Source organism: Amia ocellicauda, chromosome 14 (genome assembly GCF_036373705.1).
Source record: "Amia ocellicauda isolate fAmiCal2 chromosome 14, fAmiCal2.hap1, whole genome shotgun sequence".
Lineage (NCBI taxonomy): Eukaryota > Metazoa > Chordata > Actinopteri > Amiiformes > Amiidae > Amia > Amia ocellicauda.
Genome location: NC_089863.1, coordinates 30002234 through 30029694, shown reverse-complemented (window position 1 = coordinate 30029694; position 27461 = coordinate 30002234). Strand labels below are relative to the sequence as shown.

The 27461-nt window shown below is 44.0% G+C and overlaps 2 protein-coding genes across 3 annotated transcripts in view; one reads left to right on the top strand and one right to left on the bottom strand.

Moving 5' to 3' along the window:
* The first annotated feature begins 13297 nt into the window (after positions 1-13297).
* On the top strand, positions 13298-14987 carry bola1 (bolA family member 1). Of its 2 annotated transcripts, none has more exons than XM_066721597.1 (2): positions 13298-13385; positions 14021-14987. In XM_066721597.1, exon 2 carries the CDS (start codon positions 14039-14041, stop codon positions 14477-14479), a length of 441 nt encoding a protein of 146 aa, XP_066577694.1. In that variant the 5' UTR covers positions 13298-13385; positions 14021-14038; the 3' UTR covers positions 14480-14987. The 2 variants fall into 2 exon arrangements, with proteins under 2 accessions (XP_066577694.1, XP_066577695.1); XM_066721598.1 differs by lacking the exon at positions 13298-13385 and adding an exon at positions 13411-13577.
* Positions 14988-15546: 559 nt separating this feature from the next.
* sv2a (synaptic vesicle glycoprotein 2A) overlaps positions 15547-27461 on the bottom strand; it is a 57126-nt gene continuing 45211 nt past the window's right edge. Inside the window, exons 6-13 of the mRNA XM_066721596.1 lie at positions 26889-26978; positions 25702-25812; positions 25351-25439; positions 24924-25088; positions 24286-24419; positions 23795-23998; positions 23427-23586; positions 15547-21831 (exon numbers count right to left, since the gene is read on the bottom strand). Of these exons, the coding sequence (XP_066577693.1) occupies positions 21648-21831; positions 23427-23586; positions 23795-23998; positions 24286-24419; positions 24924-25088; positions 25351-25439; positions 25702-25812; positions 26889-26978 (1137 nt within the window). The 3' untranslated portion in view covers positions 15547-21647. The remainder of the gene's footprint in view (positions 21832-23426; positions 23587-23794; positions 23999-24285; positions 24420-24923; positions 25089-25350; positions 25440-25701; positions 25813-26888; positions 26979-27461) is intronic.

Genomic DNA, 27461 nt, shown 5'->3' with positions numbered 1-27461 from the left:
TAAAGTCATCGCAAGGGGGCTTGAAAATGGGGCGTCACACTCTGTTCCCCTTTTCAAAGAGAGAGGTCACCATTCATCAATGGCCCCTACTGTTTTATCTAGGGAAAGGGAGGGAGGGACAGAGGGGGGAATCACAGGGTTAATAAAGTGATACCATGTGTCTCCAGCCCCTGGTGTGGCCTATGAGATTTTAAAATGTGGGGGCCTCATTTTCATGGTGTGGGAGTTTAAATAAGAGATGGGACGAGGGTGTGTGTGTGTGAGAGAGAGAGAAGGTAGGGTCAGGGCTGTGTTTCTGTATGTGTTTCAGCCAAATTTTACTCAATAAGGCTGAATTACATCAGCAAAGTCTTTTTTGTCCCCGTGGGCTTGCCGTACTGCTGTGAATAAGGCTCAAATTCTGTTCAGTGCTGCTTTGATTGGTTTTATTTACATGGTTAAGTCATGACAATGCTGTTCAGCAATTCATTGCAGTGCAGATGCAACTGTTCAGCTCATTAGGAAAATACACAATTAATTAATAATAATAATAATAATAATAATAATAATAATAATAATAATAATAATTATTATTATTATTATTATTATTATTATTATTATTATTATTGAAGTGGAAGGAAATTTGGACAAAATGTAAAGCATGGTGGCGTCTGCGCTAGAGGTCACAAAGTCTCTGCAATGCCCAGCCTGCGTCTACATTCATAAATCATGTCAAACGCATATTTCTGGAGAACAATCAAATCATATGCAGTCACTTGGGGATCCCAAGGATGGAGGTAATCCAATAACATTGCGGCAACATTGTAATAAACTGACCTTAGAATAATAATGCTGGGGCAACACAAACGCGTGTAATCCAGCGGACTTGTAAAAATAGCGTAGTAAAAAGACATGAATGAAACTACATTCCAGAAGAATAATATGAATAAAATACAGAGAATGACAAGTTTATTGGAACAGCTCTACAACATTTGTATGTCTGTGTTTGTCTGAGATGAAACACAACCAAACTACAACCTCCCACAATGGCGAGCCGGAACGTGCCGTGTTCTACAACATCGGTAGGTAAGTGTTGCTCACCGTCAGAGCCGGGGGCAGATCTCAGATACACTTACCCCGCGACAGAGAGATCAAAACTGCACACAAGTGGGGCATTCAACACAGAAATGCCTTCAGTCAGCGCAGTGATGAACAAGACCTATTGTTCCGGGAGTGAAATCCACTCTGACAAGCCACACCAAGGCAAGACCAAACAGAAGGCGAGTTGTCTGCCAAGAAATGTTAAAAGGCAGTCCTTCTCTGCCTTTAAACTGTTTAATGCTCCCAAAGCAGGGCCTAATTAGTGCTAATTAACGTCAGTGGCAGCCAGAGGTCAATAGGGTCCTCTAATCCACCATTAAGCTAGTCCCCTGTTGGAGACTAGAGCCAACCTACTACCCCATAAAACAAATATAAAACTAAATGTGTATAGTTGCGCCTTAAAGTATTCCCTCCCATTTGACATTAACTTTTGTCCATCTCTCTGGACATTCATGGAGTAGAATGGCACTATATGGGATGCCTTTCAACTATATTTCAGTCTGCAATCCTTTCATTTATTTTATATGTTGAAACTATATGGTAGGACTTGACCTCAGCATGGAGTTTGCACATCTAAATACAAATAGGGATTTCAAATCATTGTATATTTGAAATACAGCCGATATATCTGCAATATACTAAGATAAATCCAACTGATTCCCAGAGACCCAAGTGGAGACAACTCAAGAGACACACACACACACACACAAACCCTTCCCCGCCACCACCCTCGTAACCCGATCTACCGGTATGCAGCTCTGAATTCCTCGTCTGCCCTGACATTTGACCTCCGATCTCCAGTAGAGCAAAGATGAAGGTCTCCTTACCTTCTTCCCTCCCGACACATGAGAAAAACTAGTTTCCCACTCCAGTTCGGGACCCCCCACCCCCCCATCTCTTGCCCCTCTGCCATCCCCACCCCCCCTACGTTCCCCAAGGGGCTATTGGGCCAATAATGACTCGTCATATTTAGTTAATAATCCGTGACGTTGGGGGAATTGCTGAGATTGCATGTCAAAGGGGAGAATGGTGCCCATTTCTCAGCACACAAAGTCTTAAGTTAGGGTCAGTTACAGTTGTATGCACCCTGGATTGGAAACAATGTTACTCAGCAATTCCTCGAGTTCAACACATCAGGCCTGTATAGAAATCAAACAGAGCCAGTCCAGAGCTGACAGCCCTGCCTCTGGTAACTCAGTTCAACCTCCTGCAATCTTGACACTTTCTTTTTCTCTAGGCTGTTGTTATTTACTATAACAAAGTTTTTGGACTATTTGGGAAGATTTCTGTTGGCATTTTTGTAAGGCTTTGACTGGATTGTGTGTCTGTCTGTGATGGACCCACAAGGAGTTGTGTTCAAATGAAAGGCTAGCTATGGCTTTTCTAAAATGGTTGATTTATGAATAAGTTAATTGATCATTAGTCATTTAAATGCTGTTAAATGCTTTGAGTATGAATGGGGATTATAATCCATTATGAAGTGTTGATCATTTCTGTGCACCAGCTGCAAAGCAATCAAATAAAATACATACTGAAATAAATGGTAGAAAATCGATTTTTGTATATTTTCTTCTTCTTCTTCTTCTTCTTCTTCTTCTTCTTCTTCTTCTTCTTCTTCTTATTATTATTATTATTATTATTATTATTATTATTATTATTATCTACCTACATAAACAACCTTGCCTACAAAAAAGACTGTCCTGTAATTATTCCTTTAAAAATATGTATTTCTATGGGGAAATTGTAAGTAATCTATGATCACATAGATGTATAGACAGAAAGATATAGACAGACATAAATGAATATAGATAGATAGATTGTTGTAAAGATGGATTATGTTATGCTCGTAGACATCTGAATACTTTCTGGAGAGAGACAGAGTAAAGTGGGACAGTAGAAATGCTCTGTTCTCTATGTGTGATGTAACTTATGAAGATCGCAATACACAGCTTTCTTCCAGCCAAGCTCTTCTAGTTGACTAGATCCATGATATCGTCATCATCATCATCAGTGTCATTAGTGGGAAGGTGTGGGTAGCTGGCAAAAGCACATTACATGGCTTCCCAGCTCAGTGCCCAGCGAGAGAGAGGGCTGCTGGTTTATGAAGCCATCTATCACCGGTGAATAGTCCAGCATCTGAGACCAGCAAGCCCTGGTCCGAGTGAATGAGAGAGGAGGCAGGGCCGGGGGGCGCCGGCGGGGGTGGGCTCCGGCTTTTGTTTCCAGTGCTGTGATCTTACATTCAGGCCTCTGGGAAGTCACCAGGGAAAGTGATTAGTGTGTGTGTGTGTGTGTGTGTTTGTCCTCCCATTTTCTATCCCTTTTCTTTCCCTATTTTCCCCATCCCAAACAATCTCCTCTTCCCTGTTATATTTTTCCTTCTTTTCCCATTTTCTCTCTCTCTCTCTCTCTTTCTAGACCTCTCACCCCTTTCTCCTCTTCCTCCTCTCTTTACCTTCCTCGCTGTCCTTCTCCCCTTGTCTCTCGCATAGACAGGATAGCACTTTCTCTCCTTCTGTATCGCTTATCTCACACACTTCCGCCTCTCAACACTCTCTGTCCCTCTCTCCCTCTCCTCCCATTGTCTCTCCACTGATAGGCGTCCCTCTCATCTCTTTTCTCATTCCTTTTCTCCTCCATTGCTCCCTCTCTTAATTCCCATCGTTTCTATGCACAAGTAGGCAAGCTTTCCTAAAAAGTAATGGATTGCACATTATTAAAGTGACTGCAAAACTGATATTCTTCTCTCTCTCTCCCTCCCCCTCACACTCTCTCTCTCTCCCTCTCTCTGTCTCCCTTCCTTGCTCCTTCTGTCTCTTCCCATCTTTCTATCCAACCCACTTTCCCCTGCCTTCCTCTCTAAGTCAAACACACGCTTCGCCCTCTCCTCCTCCTCCTCCTCCCCTTTTCCCCTCAGACTCACTTTCCCCATCCCACTCCTTCTTTCTCCAGCACCCCTTTCCTCCCTGCTCGCTCCCTCCCTCCATCTCTCGAACCCCCTTTCTCCTCCCTCCTTCTCTCCCGTGCTGTAAAACACACTTTTCCCTTTATGCTCCCCCTCTAATGCACACTTTTCCCCTCTCTTTCGCAAACTCGAACCCCTCTTCTCCTCCCTCCCTTTCTTTTTCTCTCACGCCCCTTTTTCTTGAACCCCTTTTTCCTCCCTCCCTCCTTCTGTCTCTCAAACTCCGATCCTCCACTCTCTCTCTTTCGCTGTGAAACAGACATTTCTCTTTTTCGCTCACCCTTTCAGTCTTTCGCCAACACACACACTTTTTCCTCTCATCCACCCTCTCTCTCATAGGCTTTTTTCCTCCCTGCCTCGCTGTGAAAAGAAGGAGGAAAGGGAGACAGAGGAGGAATGGGAGAGCAGGAGAAGAAAAGGAAAAATCAGAGATGCAGAGAGAAAAGAGGGTGAGAACCATGTGGAGGAGGAAGAAGGGCATCGATGAGGGGAAGATAGCGAGAGAAGAGGAGGAAGAGGAGGAGAGGGAGACAGGAGGAATGGAGGAGGAAGACGGGGGAGAGGAGGAGGAGAAAAAGACGGAAGAAATGAGAGAAACAACAAGGAAACTGACAAAGGAGGGAAAAGAAGAAATATGGAAGGAGGAGGAAGGGAATTAGAGCGAAAGAGGGGGAGAACCATGTGAACAAGGAAGAAGAGGAGGAGGAAGACAGGCGTTGATGAGGGGAAGACAACAAGAGAATGAGAGGAGGAAGAGGAGGAGGAAGGGATTGAAATGAAGTGTTGGAGAAGCAGAGAATGATGGATGGAAAATAAGAAGAGGAAAGGATAGAAACAAGAAAGTGAAAGTCTTCCCCTACCCAGACACCCCCCCACTCACCTCTCCACCCCCCTTCTCCTCCTCCAAACCTATTCTCTCCTTGCCCTCCCTGCTCCCCAGCCCTTTCAGCACAACACACACACAAAAAAGCAAACAACAAAGACGGAGAGAAACAAAGGAAATGGGGGGATTGTGTTGTTGAGGACACTAAACAGCCTCTTCTCCCTCCTGCCCCCGAACAATGGAGTCCCAGCCGAGTCGCCTCTTTATTTGGTGTCCTAATGACAGGTTCCATCTTTGGGCTTTCAAAACAGGGAGGGATGAAGCCCACCCTCACCCCTGGCTCCTCCGCCCACCCCCTGTGCTCACCTACTCAGAACTGCCCCTCTACATTCCAGAATAGCGCTCCTCCGTTCTCTGGCCCTGTCACCACGGCACACATTCCCGTCTTCTCCCACTCTGCTCCAAGCCCCGATTGTACAGTTGGGATATTGGACCAATAGAGCTGGCATTCCTGTGCTTATTCCCTCTCTTCTGATTGAGATCTGTCAGTTGTGTGATTCGGGGGAGAGAGAGAGAGAGAGAGAGAGAGAGAGAGTGGGGGATCAGTCCAGGTTGGATGTGTGTTTGCGGTTTGGTTGGGGGAGGCTGATTTGCAATCACACAACCCCAGTCTTAGTGTCTTTAGGCTGGGGGATCATACCCTAGGGGGGGGTGTGTGTTTGTGAGAGAGAGTGGGGGGGTTGATTTTATGGTTGACCTTCTCTTTCCGCCTGTGTGAACCCCCTCACCCCAGCCGCTCCTGCTGACCTATTTGTGCTGTCCACAAATACACACACACACACAAACACACACACACGAGACACAAACGCACACTCACACACGCAGAGAAACGAACTCACTCACACACTCAGAGACACTAACACACACTCAGAGACACTATCACACTCACACAATCAGAGACACTAATGCACTCACACACTCAGAGATACTAACACACACTCATACACCCAGAGACACTATTGCACTCACACATAACGCACACACACTCAGAGAAACTAACACACATTCACACACTCAGAAACACTAATGCACTCACACACTCAGAGATACTAAAACACACTCATACACCCAGAGACACTATTGCACTGACATATAACGCACACACACTCAGAGACACTAATGCACTCACACACTCAGAGAAACTAACACACACACAGAGACACTAACACACAATCACACACTCAGAAACACTAGTGCACTCACACACACTGAGACACAAACACACTTACACACTCAGAGACACTATCGCACTCACAAACTCAGAGAAACTAACACACACTCACACACTCAGAGACACTAATGCACTCACACACTCAGAGATACTAACACACACTCATACACCCAGAGACACTATTGCACTCACATATAACGCACACACACTCAGAGAAACTAACACACATTCACACACTCAGAGACACTAATGCACTCACACACTCAGAGAAACTAACACACACACAGAGCCACTAACACACAATCACACACTCAGAGACAGTAATGCACTCACACACACAGAGACACACACACAAACACTGACACTCACATACACACAAACGGTAACACAAATACACACAAATACTTACCCACTCGCACATACACACTAATACACACATACAGATGCTAACACACACACAGTTAACAATTATTACTAGTATTAATATTTAATATGACTACTACTACTATTATTATGAATATGAATAATATCTCCAGTATCTCTGTGCTAATGTCCTTCACTGAAAAAGACACTGAACTGGCTTAGTATAGGACTTTTTTGTGTGTGCTGCTTTGGCATGAGCCATTGTGAGATATCTGGCTCAGTTTGACTATATATAAAATCAGCACTACTTTTTACATCTTTCTAGGAAGCAAATAACAGAAAATCCTTCAAAAGCTCAAATAAACTGCTTAAAAAAGTCACAGATTCACAATTTGCCTCCGTGACAATTGCAAAGACATTCTGCAGCAAATGTACATACTACTACTATAACTATAATATGAAATGTTCCAAATGTCCGATCTCACACAATTAGACTGGGCCCTAAACCAGTGCCATTAACCACAAGCTATGTTAGGTTCTCTCCTTCTCATTTTATTTTGATTGTATTTTAATTACCAGCATTTCTTCACAGCCAGGGCCCTGTACGAAATCATTAATGGGTCACTTTCTTTGTCTCTGTGTATTTTCTTTGACCCGGGGGAGACGGAGGGAGAGAAAGGCTAGGTGGATCGGAATGCTCTCTTTGGTGCTCGCACTTCACAATCTGACAGGCAAGAGAGACGTATAGCAGTCAGCAGATGTGCGGGGTTTTCTGGTCAAACGCACCCAAACAAAGAGCCAAAGAGCTACGTGTGTGTGAGAGAGAGAGAGAGAGAGAGAGAGGGAGAGAGAGGGAGAGGGAGAGGGAGAGATGAAAGGGGGAGTGTGTATTGAAGAAGAGTGATAAGGTGGATGTTGTATGTGTGAGAGAGAGCGCATATATAGGGGGTTAGGGAGCTGGATCTCTTTTGTAAACTGATGATCTTAACTCCAAGAGAAAGAGACAGAGACAGAGAGAGAGAGAGAGAGAGAGAGAGAGAGAGAGAGAGAGAGAGAGAGAGAGAGAGAGAGGGGGAGGGAGGGATAGAAAGGAGGGAGGAAGCAGATTGTTGGAGGTTTGCAAAGGCGCTGAAGCATGAGTTTGTAGATCCTTAACAAAAAAAAATGTGGGGTAGGCTCCTCTGGCCCCCTCCCAGGCCCCTGGGGGGAAAATAGCAAGGGTTAAGAGGAGTCGTATTTTATCAGCAATATTTATCATCATGCCTTAGTGGGTGATGAGGGGTGACTACGCTGCGCGGCCACGCCACCTCTTTTGTTGATGAGAGAGGACCTCGTTCACCCACTCTCACTCTTCAGTGTCCCATAGCTTCGTGCTGTGGAGATGCTTCACTGCAGCAGGGACTGGCAAGCTTGTTGGATACAGTCAAGTACAGTTAATATTAAAGTTAACCCTATTTCAGTCTGCTAAAGACTTAAAACTTCACCTTCCAGCAGGACAACGATCCAAAGCCACGCTGGAGTGCCTAGAGAATAAGAAAGTGAATGTCCTTGAGTGGTCCAGTCAAAGTCTTGACTTCAATCCTATGGAGAATCGGTGGAAAGACTTGAAAATTGCTGTCCATGAACGATACCCACGCAACTGAGAGAGCTGGAGCCAATCTGCCAAGAAGAATGGGCAGAACGTCCATGAAGATGGTGTGTTGCAGTCAGTAGAGACTTATGAAATGTTTATGAAATCAACAGATTCTAGAAGCTGGACCACCCCCGAGTTCAGACAGGTGGGCACAGCAGGCGCTCCTCAAATATAACACTCACCGTGATTCACTGGGGCGAAGGTGAGCTTTGCAGTGTTCCCGAGCATGCGGACGATTTGGAAATTCCCACTGCTTTGAACTTCGACCTCCTGACTAATGCCCCCCGCTCGGACTTTGACTAGCCGATTGGGCTAACAACCCCCTGCAACAGAAACCACTTGGAACCCGGCGCACTCCCTGGACGGCCAGCTGATCAGAAAACCGAGTAGTTGCCAAAAACCAGCTAGGAGAAAATGGAACAAAAGAGTTTGTTAATGTTTGACATGAGCAACCCTTGCAAATGGTACAGAAATGGAAGCTGTACTGTGTACTGGACTTTCTCCTTCCGTTTTTAGATCCAAAGTGGGATCCTTGGTGCTTCTCCTTTGCCATAATCATGATAGAAGGCATCGGCACTGTGAGGATTAGCACAGATTCCCTAATGATCGAATCCAACACACCCACAGGAAGGAGGTCTGCACAGAACTGGCACGGCCGATCGCAAATATGAGTCAAGCCCAATCCGGGTTTTAGCCAGAGTTTAACAATAATTGATACATCATTTAAAATTGCGCGTACTAAGATTGTGAATAGCATGTAGCTCTTAAGGGGTCCAAGTTGGCTGAAAAGACTGCTGTTGGCTGCCCTCGATAAAGATTTACAATAAGTATATTTCGGAGGGGAATGCAGAAGCCCGATAATAAATCAGTGTGAGGCAAACGTCAGAGTGCAAAGCGGCCCTAGGTGACAATCGCTGCCGTGGTCAGTCCCGGCGGGGGAGAATGTGAAGTATTTTGAGCAAGCTGGGGCAAGACTGGGCAGGAGGCTAGAGACGGAGCGGTGTCCCTAGTCACGTACACAGCGATCCCACCAGAGTCTTCTGTGGGAGCGGGCATCCGTGTCACCACCGCTGGGGTCGGTTCCAATTCCGTTTCGGGACCTAGATGAGAACTAAAAGATACAGATGTTGAAATGGAATTATTGACCAGAGATAGATGAGCAGATGTTGGGTAGAAATGCACAGATCTTGGCTCCAGATCCAGATGTAGGAACACAGGCACTGTTGGAATGTGTACTGGAGCTGTTCAGCCGCTCTCTGCTCCACAGACTGAGTGTAACGATGTGAATTAGTGTCATTAAAAGCTGAGAGACTGAAAGACAGAGGGTTATAGCCCAGGGACAGGTGTGTGGGGTGGTGGAAACCCCAAACCAGGTGTGTGTCTGAGTTGCAGACCTGTCTGTAAACCCCGACCTCCCTTTCTGCACATTTGTCTCTTTCTGTTTTCATCTCGCTCTGTCTTCTCTCGTTAACCCATTCCCCCTTTCCCTCTCCCCTTTTTTCCTCCTCTCTCATTCTGCTTTCCCTCCTTTCCTTTGCTCTCCGTCTTTCACCCCTATTTCCCCTTCTTTCACTTCTGTCCTTGATTCCCCCCTTTCTCTCCATCTGTTGCCTGCACCTTCACTTCTCTCTGCCTCAGGGAGAGTTTGTCCCTACTCTCTCTTTCTCCGGTTTCTTTTTCCTATTCTTCTGTCTTTGTTTCCCATTCTCTCCCCTTCTCTCTCAATTATTACCCTCTATTCTAAGAGAGAGAGAGACATGTATGACAGATGTTTAGATAGATCTGTACCTCCCCATTTCCCCACTGTTTCTCGTGTATTCTTATCAATTAATTCCTGTCACTCTATGATAAAAAAAGTCTGTGCAAGTCATGCCAATAAAGCTTCTTTGAACTTTGAGAGAGAGAGAGAGAGAGAGAGACGGAGAGACAGAGAGACCTAGAGACAGATAGAGAAAGACAGACAGAAAAACAAAGCAAAAGACAGAGAGACAAAGAGAGAAAGACAGAGACAGAGAGAGAGAGAGAGAGAGAGAGAGAGAGAGAGAGAGAACCAAACACAGAACCAAAGTGGTAAATGTGGGACTCTCCAGTGGACAGTCGGGGGTTGGGTGTGTCTCGGGCTCGGGGTTTACACAAGCAGTGGATGTGAGATAGTGGAGGTCTAGCACATGCAAGTCAAACGTCTGTTGATGGGGGGTTTTGGTCACTGGAGCGAAAAGTGGGGCCAGGGCCAGGTCAAAGGTCACAGAGAGAGAGATGGAAAAACAAGGTGGCACACTGCTGTCAAAACATGCACAGAGGCGGGGACAGAGGCTGTAAAAACCTAAGCTAACCAGCACATTGTGTCTTTCACCGGCCTCCCTTACTGCCCTTCTCTCCCTCCCTCCCTCCCTCTCTCTTTCCCTCCCGTCCATCTATCTCAAACTACCCCTCCTCCTGCCCCTCCGCCGCTATCGCCACCCCTCCATCTCTGCCTCTCCCTCTTCACTTTCTCTCCCTCCCTCTCTCTCCCCACCCTTCTCTGTCTCTCCCCCTCTTCGTGTCTCCCCCCCTCCCCTCTCTCTCTCTCTCTCCCTCCTCTGTTGTTCCCCGCTGCCTCCTCAACAGGAGACTGACAGGGCAGACAGACGACGGGCTCCTGTGAACTCTCGCTGGTCGCCCATTTGGCACATTCCTGAGCCACCAGCTCTGTGCCACACTAAATCACACAGACACGCTCACGCTTACGCTCTCTCTCTCTCTCTCTCTCTCTCACACAAACACAGGGCTGTTTGCGAGAACACAGCCACCCGCAAGATCTCGTTCGCAAACTCTAGCGCAGATGAGTTTGACGGACCCTCACTCTGGGGCAGCGGTGGCCAAGGCCTGTCCGATGGTGTGTAGAGAGGGAGCGAGAGAGAGAGAGAGAGAGAGAGAGAGAGAGAGAGAGAGAGGGAATGAGAGAAACTGAAAACAAATATGGGGGAGAAGAGAGGGAAGCCAAAGGAGAATGACAGGGAATGAGAATGGAAGGATGGCTGAAAGAACAAGAACAGGAGAGAGAGAGAGAGAGAGAGAGAGAGAGAGAGAGAGAACAGTGGGTAGATGGAGGTAGAAAGGGGAAAATTTGAGAATGGGAGATGCAGAGAATGAAGCCGCCGGCAGTGATATTTATGGAGTGCATTTTCTTCTTGTTTTTCCAACTGGGGGGAGAAAACACTGTTTGCACTGAAGCCAAGAACAGTAAACCAGTTGGGCGACATTAGGACGATCACTCTCTCTCTCTGTTCGTCTGTCTTCCCTTCCTCTGCGTCTCGAATCCCTCAGCATCAATCAAGACATCACTCCACAGATTCCCTCAATTGGTTTCGCTTCCCCCTTTAAGGTTTTGAAATCTCTTTACACATTCAGAACACCTTTCAAGTGTTTTGAAACACAGGTGAACTAATACACCATATTCAAGTAAAGAGGTCTTCCAAACGAGAGGAACATTAGAAAACCATGTTCTTGTTGGAAGGAAGAAACAGGAGAATGATTTTCTATTGAGTGAAATGGCGTAGAGCTGGTTATCCTTTCTTCTTTTTTATAATCTAACGCCAGCAATGGATGTATGCAATGTGATCTTTACAAACGTGTTAGCCAGACAAGTAAACAATGTTCTGTGTAATACCTTGAGGGTTGAACTATACTATTCTCAACAAATATAATACACTCAACTGCTATAGCACCTGCCTAAATATATATCTTCCTGTTTCATTTTAAGACTGGGCCTACATCTCGGGTCAATTTTCATCTACGCCACCGTACAGCGCATCAGGGCCATGTTTAAAGCGAGGCTTTTTGTGAGCCAATGTCAGGCGTGTGCATCTGTACCTTTTTCAAGTGGCGTACCCATCGTACCGCTCTTAACAACATAACTTGCTTACCATTTTAATAGGAAAATGCCTGCAGCGGACGTTACATAAAATGGGACTGACTGTACAGCCAACTTTGTACGTCAAATGTATAAATAGGTGTCCCTTTGAAGCGTTCTGTTGACATGGGAAAATAAATAAGCGTCACATAAGGAACGTAAAGAACCACAATCTCAATCTGCAATTGGTTCCGCCAACTCTAATCAGCCTATTAAAGACGTAGCTTGCTTGTTTCATTTTGTTACCAAGGTATGTGTTATCCATATTATATAACAGAGAACAGAAGTTTTCCAACAAACAACAAATATATATAATGACACCTTTAACTAGTTGACAAAATAGATGCTTAACTAGAATGGTACTCGTACTACTAGAGCACTATGGCACAGACTACAGAGGGTACAGCACAGTAAGCTGGCACCGAAATACAAACTGGTGAAGCCATGCTTACAGGGGTCGCTTCTCTCACAATTTCCCTGTTGGTGGAAATTGTGTGTGTGTGTGTGTGTGTGTGTGTGTGTGTGTGTGTGTGTGTGTGTGTGTGTGTGTGTGTGTGTGTGCGCTGAATTGTCGGGGCGGGGGTTGGCTGTCGACCTGGAGTGAGTAAGATATCTATATGAAACTAAATACAGAGCATAAAATCCCAAACTCCAAAGGGAAATAATCGTGTGCTGCCCTCGTGTGGTCACATGTGGGAGAACAGCCTATTACATATCAAAACTGACAATCCAAATTATATTTTATTTTATTACTACCCTTGATGGAATTTAACGACAGTAGACATCAATATAAGCCCCTGATCCTAATGAACAATCTAAACTAAACTTAAAAAGCTCCCCCAAACCATCAAAACGACTTTCAAAACACAACGTGCTGTACATTAAGTTGTCAGATTGAATCCCGTGCTATGATACGGCAATTGTAGCTGTAATAAAACATACCAGCCTTGTTAAATGTAAAAAAAAACGAGACTGTATTAATATGTATTGATACAGAAAAGGAATAAACATCATTCTCGGTAATGCATGTGCCTATTGGTATGATTCTTAAAACAAAAATAGAAAAATAAGATCTCCTTCGAAGGAAAAAAAATTACATGAATAACACAAAGAGAGTATGTACCATAGATACATTTTTTTAGTACTTTTATTACTTTTAGTATCATTATACGAAATGACTACGTTACCCAGGATGCAAAGCACCACTCTGCTGCGCACTGCTCGGCACGATGCATTCTGGGTCGCGTAGTTTCAGACGCAGGCGTTTCCCCTTCAGAGCTGCAGTACCAGGAAACGCGAAACTACTCTTCCCTGCGTGCACGGCGCGGACCTTCCTGTCGCGTTTGGATGCGGTAAGCGAAGGCGACACAAACCCCAGAGAGCTGTGCGTCGTGGAAGGTGAGTGAGATCGTGTTGTTTTGTGTCTGTTGTAAGATTAGTCTAGCACCTGACGCCAAGTAACAATAAAATATATTGACGTGCTGTGTTGTTTAACCGGCCTGATCCTCTTCTGCCTACATCTCATCCACTGTGTAGATGGCTTTTATACAGGGATACATTTACCTTACATGACGACACGACTTAAATGACGTAAGTGGCCGAGGATAAAGATGTCAGTTAATAATATCAGTGGCTTTGTATTCCTCTTCTTAGTCTTCTTCTTTAACAGATGTCTTTATCCAAGGTTACATGATGAAACAATTAATAATAAACCACATTCTACATACGAACGTGACATATTAACACCGGCAACTATTAACAACCAGGAGATATTGACATTTTCAAGCACGTTATTTCCACCTGAGCTCAATTAGTTAATTGAACGACTTAATTACTTAATGATCATATTTTGACTTTTTAAAAGTTGCAGAATTCAGGTACCCTGGGTAATTTTAGATTTAACATGATATGTCCAGCTGTTTAACATTCTTTAACTCTGATTAGGCATCAGTTCAGTTAAGTAACTGATCACTTGGGTTGGTTCCTCAAATACTGGACCATGCCACTGACTTGTGCCACCCCTTCTTCCCTAGGCCGCGTCCCCAAGCTTGATGCTGCTCAGGACGGTGAGGAAGCTGCGCCCCTCTTTCTCCCCAGGCTCCCCGTTCTCCTCCAGCCGCTCCGCCACCATGGACCCCAGCCGCCCGGTGGAGAGCGCCATCTGGGCCAAGCTGAGCCGGGCGCTGGAGCCCTCCCACCTGGAAGTGCTGAACGAGAGCCACCAGCACGCCGTGCCCCCGGGCTCTGAGTCCCACTTCCGGGTGCTGGTAGTGAGCGGTCACTTCGAAGGGCTCTCCCTGCTGCAGCGCCACCGCCTGGTCAACGAGGCACTGCGTGAGGAGCTGGCCTCCCGGGTCCACGCCCTCGCCATCCAGGCCAAGACCCCCGGCCAGTGCGAGGGCGACCCCAGCCTGGGCCGCAGCCCTCCCTGCATGGGCGGATCCAAGCAGGATGCCAGCGTGGAGGTCAAACTCAAAGCGGGCAGAGAGTGAAGGAGGTTGGGTTCTTCATTCTCGGCTGCCAAACTTAGTTCGACATCAGTGCATATTGAACTTAAACTCAAGTGTTTGAAACCATTAAAAGAAAGCCCTGGTTAGGCTCATTCAGTGGGGTAATTGAGAGAGTTTGAACAAATCAGGGCTGAGAAGCTCTGATTTAAAGCCCAATCCAGCAGGGCAATTAATCAATTAGATGACAACGGCGGATTTGAAGGCATTGTTGCCAAGCCTCTCACTTCTGCTGAGTACAGGGGCATCCCATTGAGTTACTCTGAGTTTAGATTAACTCACTATGGGTGAGTGAATGGCTTCAGTTCAACATTGAGATGTGTGTGTGTGTGTGTATATATATATATATATTTAAATGTCTATATATTTACAAGCCTAATTGAGAGTAAAGGTATAATTGTTACACCTAATCAAATGTGTCTGGTTACTTATGTGGATGGTAGTTTCAAGCTTATGAATACTTAATAAAGATGCACAAACTGGAAAAACAAAATTGTGTCTTTTGACTTGATCTACTTCATTCCAAAATTCTGGATTCTGTGGGGGAAAGTACAAGATCAAGATTAATACCGTTCTATTAAAAAACGACACCCGGATTAGGTGTTTGATTCAGGTGACTGAATTTCTTTAAACGAGAAGTTCTTATGATCCACTAGTCGATACGGTATTGTAAGCGGGGCAAGTGTGCCGCTGTTTCTGTGTGTAGTTTAGTGTGGGTAGTGTTGAGCAGAGGCATCAACTGCTAATGAACTGGATGGATTACATGTTTTTTTTTTCCCCTACAAGCTTCAAATGATGTCAAAGGAAGTGTATCTTGAATCAAAACAGTAGTGTTAGCTATGGTAAAATTCCTTTAAATAGTCTTATGTTAGAGCTCTCTACATCAATTAGCAATGTCAATTAAGTAATCAAGAAAACCATAATGCATTGCCCTCCGAAACCCTAGGAACTGGATTTAAGACCCTAAGTGTAGATAACTCAAATACAATATTAAAAGTTAATGTTTCAGATGATGACAGAGTAGGAAAAAAAATAAATCAGTTATTTTCAAGTAGATTTTTTTTTACACTTTTTATTACAGCATTTGTTTTTATTGATTTATCTGTTTAATCCATTGTCGTCCTGGGAAATTCAATCGCACCAATCGGTGCTGATTCCCAGATGCCCAGAAAAAAACTAAAAAAAAAGAAATCGCACACAAACCTTAAAACAGCACCTAAATGGTGTTACAGTGAAATATTCTTCATATCTAGTAGTAACTTATTGATTAATTTATATTTACTCATTTATTGACTGTATTTTTCGTTCATTTTTAAAATTGTCATTTACAAAACACAAATTAAAGACAACATACAATAGTATCCAGTCATTTAGTTTTTTTTCTTTTTTTTCTTTTTTTTTCACATATTTATACTTGTACATACAAACACCTACAACTCTACAGCACATTACAATGAGAACGTGTTAATTTAATGAATTTGTTTCTCAGTCACGGTTAAATAATGGCGAAGATTTTGAATTTTCGTTTCTTCTTATTTTTTTTCCTAGACAGGAGCTAAAAGAGATCTTTGAGAAGTCGTACTCTTTCAGTGAGAAAACTGACGCGGGCAATTGTGTTTTATTAAAGCGATTTTACGAAAACAAAATGTGCTTCTATAGCGGGCAGTGTCCAGCGACCGAATACTCAAATCGATTATTGCTTAGATTTCTTTTCTTTTCTTTCGACTATTTTAACCCTCTATTTTCTTTTTTTTTCTTTTCAAATAAACAATACATAAAACAAACATAAAATTACAACAACGATGACAGTAAAACGGCCTGATTGTGCACTTAAACTCGAAATGTATTCACTGATCGAACAGGGTTTGTATTTAAAACAGTCCGTTTTTTTTGTTTGTTTTTAAATCCCTGTTTTAACTTGAATTGAATCAACACACTTGAGCTACAGGTCAATGACGCGAAAAATACACCGTATGTGGATCCTCTAATTAAGGACGTTAATTAAACATGATGAAGTCACTTACAAGGAGATTCGTTATGATACAGTACTACGGCACGGCCACTCAATCGGTGATTCAATGACAGTGTTCACCTAATCGTATGTAACCACTTTGTATGAACATCTACAAATCCCATTGGTTTGCACTGACTGCATTCCAAAACTAAATAAAAAACGAAAGTTCCATCATATCTGATAGGCCCTTAGTTGATCTGTCCTATGGCTATTATGAAAGTAAAAACAAAAACATTTTTTCTGGTGTAAAATAATAGATGTACATACAGTTGACACTGGCCCTGTTCTTGTGGCAGTCCCTTGGTATAAAACTTGCTGGTTTATGATCTAAAATATTATTTGTATTGTCTTCTGTATCCCTTTTGTTATAGGAAGTGATACAGCTCTGAGAGATTCGGCGTATGCATCCAACACAACGGCAAATTTGGTCCTCTAAAATATGGGTTTTTTTTTACAAGCCCTGGCTGGTAAATTGGTGTAGTGAAGGTGCGTTGTTTTTCTAGCGTTGCCAGGAGAGGACAAGTTTTGAGACTCGGTGAAAAGGAAAGAAAGTCAATAATAAATTGCCCGGATCCCAGATCTGATCACCAAAAGAGTTTCACCCTGATCTCGTTCTACCAGAACAAAAGAATGTCACTACAGCTACTGCGATTAATTTGTAATTCGTTTGTATCCTTTATCTATTTCGCCCATTTGTCGTATGTTTTCGTCTGCTTTTCAACTTTTGTTTATTTCGTTTTACCGAAGGAGGAGAGAGACGGAAACGGAACCCAAGAAGTAGAAAAATATTTGGCAATTAACAGAGACGACACGCATACTGATTGTCACTACACTGTCTGTGACAAATTGGATATATATTTGTTTCGGTTTGCTTTTTTCTGACGGCGGTGTTGTTCGCGGGCGGGACTGGGTTAGGCGGGAGGCGCACTACACGAGGGTGGGGTTTGGGAAACATGGAAACGTTTGTTCGAGAAATTAAAAAAGTACATAAAACATACTAATCCTGGTCAAATCCAGAGAGGATTACAGCTCCCACACTTTCCAAAGACTGGAAGCCTAGGCCTTGGCCATAAACTGTGGATCCTCAGAGAGTGTTATCCTCTAACAATCTGTTATACTGGAGTTTTTTAGTTTTTCTTTCCTCTATTCTTCATACGAGTTTAATGCAAAAAACTAAATAAAAATAACAAAAAATGATCAAATTCCTACCATCAGAGACATGAGCACATTGTAAGCGAGCAGCGACTGTTGGGCGAAGGTTGGCAGTTATTGAGCTTGTCAAATCAATTGACAGTTTGGACTAGGCTCCAGTAACGGCACACGAAAGACGAGTGCGGCGGGGAAAGACTACTTTTGCGATCAGGCTACAGTAGGAAGGGGAGAAACATGACAGCCCTGATTGTGGGAGTGTGGGTGTGGGAGGAATAGACATTGACTGGGAGTACACTACTCACACGTAGGGTCACTTCTATTTGTGCTTTGACTGCTGGTTCCTGGTGAATTCACTTTGGTGTGCTACAGGTTGGCTGTGTGCCGGCAACTATCGCTCTTTAAGACGGGTCTGTTCGGTTTGTGCACAGAACTGGGGACAGATCTGATGTGTGAAAGTTTGTTAGTTTTACCTCCAGGTGGGATATGAGGAATCACTTTTACGCACCCCCAGTCATTGTGCACTACAAGTCCTGGCAGTGTTGACAAACCCGATAGGCTATATTTCTGTGCAAGCTTTCTTAGTGTCTTAGTGGTTTTCCCAACTCAGTGTTATGGCTGCTATCCTGTAGAATGCAAGTGACATCTAGCAAATTTATCTGAGTCTTATATCCTTGCTGGGTTCACTTCCTGCTTCTTATCAACCTCTGCTTGGGCTGCCTGGCTAATGAGGAAGTGAGGATCAAAGCTGAAATACGAGAAGGGATTGTGGCAGGGGGAAGGATTTTGGAGTCGCACAGGCCTCGGTGTGTTCCGATGCTAAAAAGCATCCCCCCTGCCCCTGTATTTCTCTTTCCCTGACTTTGCATGGGACAAGGCATTGGAGGGACGATAATCAGCAAACAGTTCTTTGAAGAACAGGGCAGCATAACTCTGTGCGACACATAAAAGCTTCCCCTGGCGATTCTTAAGCTTTGAGGAAGCGTTAAAGCATTGTTTTCGTGCTGTTAAAATGGGATTTGACCATCCGAGCAAAACGCCCAAGGACTTGTCCACTGGAGTAGAAAACGAACTATAACTCAGTGAATTCATAATGTGTTTGAAAAGGAGGGTGCCAGTCTCCTGGCATTTGTGCTTTCCATGCTCGTTTGGTAGCTGTGTGCGCCAGCCATCTAACCAATGCCCGCCCATAGGGAAATCATACAAAAAAGATCAATCAAATAACCAAAAGTCACCTATTGTTTTGCTCTATTTACAGTTTTACATCACAATGGCAAAAAAACTACGTAAAAAATGATTGAAATAAGGCTGCTAACTATTGTTGTAGCTTCCAACTGTATTTGGTGTGCTATTGTATCTGGAAAGAGCAGGAGATGGGGTAAATATAGTTCTGGCCGACGTGAAGGTTGTTTTTCAGTAGGGTTTAGCTTGTATCAAGAGAACTGGGTCTATGTATGAATTTGTATCTTTCTATTGAAGTTCCAACCTATAGTATCAGTTCATAAGGTAAATGTTGTATATGTTTGCCCTGTATTGTATAACTATGACCCTCTCTATCTCCCATGCATGTGCTCACATTGTATACATAGATTTTTTGGTCTCTTTATTTTAATATCAATATTTGTGCCTATTTAAGGCCATAGAACAGACCGATGTTTTGTCCCTTTGATACACCAAAGCCTAATCGCATTTAAAGTCAGCTCACTATATATTTACTTCATCTCCCCTGTTAAACAGTAACCAATTGTCATCACAAATGTTTCGAACATGGGTTTACTAAGATCACTCCACAACAGAAGTAAAACAAATAAAAACATGAGAGAACCAGATTTTGAATCTGTAGAATAATTTCACACAAACGGACAGGAACTAAACACACCGGATCAATACATTATCGGCACGTGCACGCACGCACACGCACACGCACGCACACACGCACGAATGCAAACGAACACACAAACGTGAACATAGAATGCAGGCTCCCTGTTTTCTTGGCAAATCACACGAGAACAGACTACAAAACGTAAAATCAACAGATATACTGCATTTCAATAAAACAGATTTTTGTTTGCTTGTTGAACATTGTGCCCGACATCAATTGTTTGATAATAAAGAAAAAACAAAAACATTTTTTATTTATATATATATTCACATCTTATGGAAATCTATATAGAACTACTGGCTTTGTACTGCCAAACATAACGCGATTTTGAATACACTTTTAAGTGGGTCACAGCTAAGTTGTGTTGATTTTTCTTCCCCTCCGTATTTTGTACATTATTTTCAAAGGAATGGCATTTGTGTGGCTTCAGTGAGAATTGGACACTTCTTGACCGTTGTGCTTTATTTGTGTTATGCTCTAGCTTTTCCTTTTTGGTTTGACTCTGGAGTGAGATAGCTAGATAATAATGATTGACAATTGTGGCTTGAAGGACTGCTATAATCCTCTCAATATCAGATGAAATACCTTTAACTGACTGGCATTGCTATTTCACATTCTATTAACAAGTTTATAAGGACTCAATTAAGAAATAGGAAAAGTGTTTGAAAAGCCATGTCCAGACCCACAGAATCACCTTACGATAGTGTACCAAAATAAAAAGACACACAACTTGACACACACTGACTTTCCCATTCTGCGCACACACGCACACACAGCCCCCCAACACACACACATACACAACCACAAGTCCAAAACATCACCTTTAAAGTAAACAGGTTCTCAATGGGGAGAGGAGAGCACTGATTAGGGTCGGGGTGGGGGAAGAAGCGTTGACATTCCCTTTAAGATTGCTTTTGTGAGTGTGTGCTCTTAAAGGGGAGAGGCTGGTTTTGCCACTATGGATACTACTGGGCAAATCAGCAATCCACAGAGTCTTGGAAGGACAGCCGAATAGCCAGGAGAGGAGGATATTAACAATAGAAGATGTGGATAGCCTATACAGGGTAAGGCTACAGTTGCAAACCAGATAGACTCAAGTGGCGTGCTGGGGGGGGGGTCATAAATAGTGATTCTAATTGACAAGAAATCTTCCACTCTATAGAGACCCTTTTTTGATTTTTTTTAAGAAGATGTGGGTGTGGGGGGGAGGTTAAACTAGCCTCTAAACCACAAGTCTTTAGTTGATGTAAAGAAATATTCAAATCTCAGTATTTAGAGAAGGTTTAGAGTAATTATGACATGGTTTGCTACTGGGACAGGGATCGTACTGTCGAGATTCAGCTTAATTGATTAATCTTGGCCTGGGAAATCTTCCCTTTGATTGGTTTGATTGATTGAAGTCCATAGTGTTATCAGGTATTCAGTAACATTAATAGTTGAAGTGTTGTAGTTGCATTAATGGGGTCCTGATAGTGGTATCAGTATTGTACAGGGATGTTTGTGTAAAGGTTGTGTAACTTGACTTTCTACTTGTGGTTTAAGGTGTTACGTATTATTAGCTGCTCAATGTCCATACTAGAAGTAATAGTAGTATTAAAAGTTGTGTAAGAGATTTGTGTAGAAGTGCATGATTATGAATGAATGATTATTTAATTATATTTTTAGGAAAAGTTGTAGTAGTAGTAGTAGACATAGCAGCATTAACATTACAAGTAGTAGTATTGTAAGAAGAGGCTTGTGTAACAGTTGTATAATTTCTTATTCTACTTCTGCTTTAAACTCAAATACTTAACATCTAATCCATATCATCAATAACAGGAGTAGTAGTATAGTAGTAGCAGCAGCAGTAGTATTAGAAGCTGTTGTAGTAGTAGTGTAAAGAAAGACCTATGTAAATGTGACATGATTCTTACTACGTGTGGTTTAGAGGTTATTTCCCCGCCCTCCCTCCCTCAGAGTGTCCAGGGATTGGCCAATCAGTCGTGTCAGTCAGGTAGTGAGGAGGGCTTTGCCAACTCTAGTCACAGTGTCTCCTCTGCCCTCCCTCTGGCTCCCAGCATGCCATCCAACACCGCCCCCCCGCCCAACCCCTGCGTGGCGCGTCCGTGTTACTGAAGCACCTGCCCCCTGGTCTCGGGCAACTTGAGCGCCAGGAAGGAGCCGGCTGCCAAGGCGCCCGACGCAAACATGATGGGCACCGCTTTGGTGATGCCCACGAAGGAGGTGAAGATGGAGATGCCCAACACGGCCGCCAGCTTACAGAGGGCATTGAGGAAGCCGAATGCCGTGGTCCTGCAGGGCGACAGAGAGGGGAACCGAGGGTTAGATCGGGAGGTGGGAGTTACCGTTCTGCCCTTCTTTTGGATTCTACCAGATTAGTGGTTCTCAATCCTGGTCCTGGAGTACCCCCTACCCTGCTGGTTTTTGTTCCAACTGAGCTCTCAATTACTTAATTGAACCCTTAATTGATTACATTTGACTCTTTAAATTGTGTAATTGATCAAAAGTTCCTTAATAAAATAATAATTTCCTTATACAGTGTTATACTTAACATAAACCCCTACTGTTAAAAATAATTAAAAGGCCCTGATTTAGGAAATAATTCATTTCAATTAAAGGTTCAATTAAGTAATTGAGAGCTCAGCTGGAACAAAAACCAGCAGAGTTGGTGGTACTCCAGGACCAGGGTTGGGGACCATTGTTCCAGATCAACTTACAATTGATACATTTATGAACAGGGATGAAGGCAAAGAAATATCTAGGTTGGTTGGGCAATAATAATCTCTTTTCAGCACTTAGGATCCAATTAAACAAACAACAACAATGAAAATAATAAAGCTGTCACATTATTGTTGAAAGGTTTTCTAGTTTGCTGTTAGCGCGGAAGTCAAGGTTTTGTTTTTGCCATCCCTGCATCTAAGAGCCTCAATAAAAAGTGTATTTCTAGGGACAGAGCAAAAACTACAATTATACTTTATGAGTGTAACATGTTGGCTTGTTTAACCTCCGTAGCAAATATATTTTAATTGGGTGCAGAAGCAGTTGGGTAGGTGAAACGAAAATGACTACAGGAAAATAACTGGCCTCTCTCATCCCTTAACACTTGGCTGGCCCATCTACAATCAGGCTAAATTGGATGGTGTCAGTGCGTTGTTAATAACACAGTTGCAGAAACACCCCCCCAGGCCACTAGATGGAGCTGTTCTATATTTTTTGTTCCATTTTACTCAATACATTTGATTGACTAGCATTAACTGGGTCAATCATTCTTTTACAGGCTACGTGTTGTCTGAAATTGCCAATTCCAATTTGGTTTCGGTAATGGAGTAAATCTGTGTACACCTATATATTTCTGAGGATACTTGGCTTTTTGGTATTGATTTAGACCTTCTTTAACTCCAATACAGCTGTGTTACTAACACATCATCTGCAATTGACAGCTCTGTGAATATGGGGGCAGAAAATCTCATTGACATTAATGAGTTCCCCCCCCCAGCGCTCCCTGGCGTGGCTAATTAAGCCTAGTTAACTTACCAGTCTACTGTGCTGGTAGCAACCCAAGCTGCGCAGGACCGACTGAACACACAATGCAACAGAGCAGAGCTGCGCTGTGAACCGGAGCCCAGCCGGAGTCTGTACCATGTCATTAGACTGGGAACAGGTCTCTACCTCTTTTTCTTGCTCCTTTTTCTCCTCTCTGTTCCCTCTCTCACAGGCAGACAGATAGACTGACCAGCGGACAAGTGGACAGAAGAAACCGACACACACACACACAGGACGAGAGCTGGACAGGCGGGTGGACGGACCAACAGATAGACAGATTGAGGGGACAACTTGTACAGACAGACAAGCGGGTGGCCGATGGACAGCCAGGCAGTGTGGGGTACCGTTTGTCGGAGGGGTAGAGCTCCACTGTGAGCACGTCCAGGGCATTCCAGGAGGCGATGCTGATGCCCCCGAACAGACAGAGTAGCGCGATCATGGCAGACTCGTTACTGCCGAAAGACAGGAAGAAACAGCTCACGCACGACATCACACTGGAGCCAGCTACAGAGAGAGAGAGAGAGAGAGAGAGAGGGAGGGAGGGAGAGAGAGGGAGGGAGGGAAAGGAGAAATTAGTATTAGTACGTTGCATTTTCATCTTTAGATTTGGTTAATAACTGATATCAAATCTCAGAGCGGATCTCTGATGCGCAGAGATGCACAGACTGCATTAAAGACACACAAACGCGCAGACAGCGTCCGGTGGCCTCACCCAGCATGCGCAGGCGGCCGATCTTGTCCATTAGCAGGGCAGAGACGATGTTGCCGGGCAGCACGGCCAAGGTGCCCAGGAAGCTGACAAAATAGATCATGTAGGCATTGTTGTCGTCGCTGAAATCCAGCATGCAGCCCTCCTTGTTGTGCAGGAAGGTGCTGTTCACCAGACGACTGTTCTCAAAGCGGTACTTGAACAGGTCTGGGAGAGAGGGAAGAGAGGAGAGAGAGAGAGGGAGTATGAGGGAGGAGAGAGATGGGAAGTGAGAGAGGAAGATAGGGAGTATAACTGGTTAATAAAACAACCACAGCCTAGACCAAGAAGAAGCATTAAAAAAGAAAGGCACTATAATTCATAGATATAGGTTAATATTTACATCTATATCAATACACCATGGACAAGTGTGACATTCACATTAGCCATTCATAAACAGAATCTCTTCGCTCTTTCTCCTTCCCTTCCTCCTCCTCCTACTCCCTCGTTCTCACCCGTGTTGTAGAAGAGAGTGGAGATGAAGGTACAGTTTCTGAAGAACGTGTTGCTGGAGGTGATATCTTCGAAGTAGCACTCCTCAAACACAGAATCCTCAAACACCATAGACTTCATCTTGAGGCTGATGAACCTGCAGAGAGAGCAAGAGAGAGAGAGAGAGAGAGAGAGAGAGAGAGAAGTAGGAGATAGGGAGAGATACTGGTTAATACAACAACCACAGCACAGATATCAACAAACATCTGCTTTCTCTTTCCCTACCTCCCCTTCTTCTCTCCATCCCGCCTTTCTCTATTCCTGCCCTGTTGCTTTCTCTGTCTCCCCCACACATCCTCACTTCTCCTCCCTCTCTCCTTCAACCTGCTTTCCACCCCTCTTCTCCTATCTTCTTCAATCATTCTTTCTTCTCTCTCCTCCCCTCTTCTCCCTGTCTCCTTCCTTCCTTCCTTCCTTCCTTCGTTTGTTCCCTGTTCCGTTCCCTGTTCCCTCTCCCCTCTCCTCTCCTCCTGTCCCAGTGTCTCTCCACGGTTCAGTCTCAATGTCCCTCTATGACACAAGCCCCGTGGTACGGCAGAGAGCATGCTGGGAGCCGGGCTGTGATAGGACAATGCGACGGCCAATGGGGCTCCTCACTCACTTGTCATTGAAGTACTCTCCGTTGCGGTGGATCTGGTTCTCCAGGGTGAAGTTGAAAGTGACGTGCTCCACGCGCTCCTTGATGAACACCTTGGTGCGCAGGGCGTACTCCTGCTTCTGCATGTACTTGATCATGTCCGGGAACCACACGGTCAGACCATAGTAACTGACAGAGAGAATATACAGAGAATATCACAATATACAGCTCTGGAAAAAAATAAGAGACCACTTAACATTGATTTCTACAGTATACAGAGCTGTATAGTGATATACTGCTGCTGACTAACAGTGCATAGAAACAAATGTTAGTAATACAGCTGTATTGTAGTTACAATGGATCTCATTGTCTAAATCAATGCTCTGCCAACGTGTGCCCAATGTTGAGAAGTCACCAGGAGCACACTGTTGGTTTCGAGTCTCGTTCTTACCTGAAAGACATTGTGAACCACACAGCCATCATCATTAAAGTGGTTCTGCGAAACTCTGGGGCGAAACAGGCCAAGAAATTGTCCCAGACCTGAAAGAGACACAGAAATGCAGTGATCACACACACAGACACACAAAACACTAACACACAGCTCTACTGCCCAGATCTGAGGCAGCACAGAAGCAGAGAGGGTATGGAGGGGAGAAAAGAAAGAGAGAGAGAGAGAGAGAGACGGAAGGATGTGGAGAGGGACAACATTTCTTCTTCAATAAAGCTGGAATTTACTCATTTTATGCACTTATTAAACAGATGTTTCGGTAGGTCGTGCTTGTGGCAGTGGGCAGGGCAGTACCTGGTGGAATAGACTGGTCAGACGCATCCTCCAGCGCCGGTGCCAGGCCTGGGTGTCCGCCCCAATCTCCACCAGCTCATCCAGCTGCTTCACCGTCTTGATGGTAGTGACCTGTGCAGGACAGAGAGGGGACACGCTAACCATTAGGAGGGAAGACCAGAGAGACAACCCCACAGTGAGACGGACCTGTGAAACTCGGCACAATGCGGAGCACGGAAGAGACAAGGTGAACATACAGACGGGTGACAAATGAAAGGAAAAACCTGAATAAATGAGTAGAGGAACGAATGCAGATGCCTCCAAACAGGTGTACTGCATGATACAATTAAGCAATTAACATCCTATCATGCTCTGTGGCATGTATACAAATGCTGAGCAGGCCCAGTTGACCTTGATTTTGGATCAAGATGGCAAGAACAAAGGATCTAAGTGACTTTGAAAGAAAGGTCATTATGGGGGCACAAACGGCAGGAGCTTCAGTCACAGTTCAGAGTGCATGTGTGGTGACACCAAGAGAACGGGACAGGCCTGACTGCTTGACCCCTACAGTGAGGGGATCCGGAGGCTCTGTTATGCTGTGGGCGGCATTTTCCTGGCATGGTTTGAGTCCACTTGTCCGCTTAGAGGGAAGGATCACTGCAAATCATGACAAAGTGATTCTGAGTGATCACCTTTCTCCTGTGGTGAAACATTTCTATCCTGATGGGAGTGGTCTCTTCCAGGATGACAATGCCCCCATCCACAGTGCACGAGGGCTCACTGAATGGTTTGATGAGTATGAAAATGATGTGACTCATATGCTATGGCCTTCGCTGTCACCAGATCTCAACCGAATTGAACACCTATGGGAGATTTTGGACCGACGTGTTAGACAGAGCTCTCCACCACCATGATCAAAATCCCAAATGAGGGAATGTCTTTTGGAGGAATGGTGTTCATCCCTCCAGTAGAGTCCAGAGACTCGTAGAGTGTGTGCCAAGAGCACTGAAGCTGTTCTGGGGCTCGTGGTGGCCCAACACCTTACTTAGACACTTTATGCTGGTTTTTCCTTTAATTTGTCACCTGTCTGTACAATGGCTGTATGTATGATTTGGGGGGGGGAAATGTTGTTTAAAACATTATGGATACATAAGTGATATTCTCACTGAGGGTGTAATGTAGTTGTACTGCTGGAGGGTGGCACTTACAGAGAAGACTCTCTCGGGGTAGCCCTTGGCCCTCATGTTGGTGTCGTGCACTTGTTTCAGGATCATCCAGGCCTCGTCGTGCTTGCCATTCTGAGGGGGTTAAACACATACTCACTGATACACCCCATATAGAACAAATTCATATTTTGAATATTATCATTAGTAGCAGTATTTATGTATTAGCATATGCACTTATCCATATGGTTACAGACTTCCAGAAAAATGTGAAGCATTACAAAGTGTAGTTATACAATCAGTAGAACCAGCACACACTCTAGAACAATTATTATTATTATTATTATTATTATTATTATTATTATTATTATTATTATTATTATTTATTTCTTAGCCAGGACATCCTTATACAATGAGCTGACAGGTGCAGACAGTTAAGTATATAGTACAGTAAATATGATTTACTTCATATTAAATACAGTAAGCAGTAAATAAGGTACAGTGTGAACAGATGTGTCTAGAATAACAAACAGTCTGATTGGAGACTACCTGTAGATGCCAGGCTGATATACAGCTCTGGAAAAAATTAAAAGACCACTTAACATTGATTTCTGAACT

Coding starts and splice junctions, on each gene's coding strand:
- bola1 (XM_066721597.1), top strand. CDS start 14,039: ATGCTGCTCAGGACGGTGAGGAAGCTGCGCCCCTCTTTCTCCCCAGGC.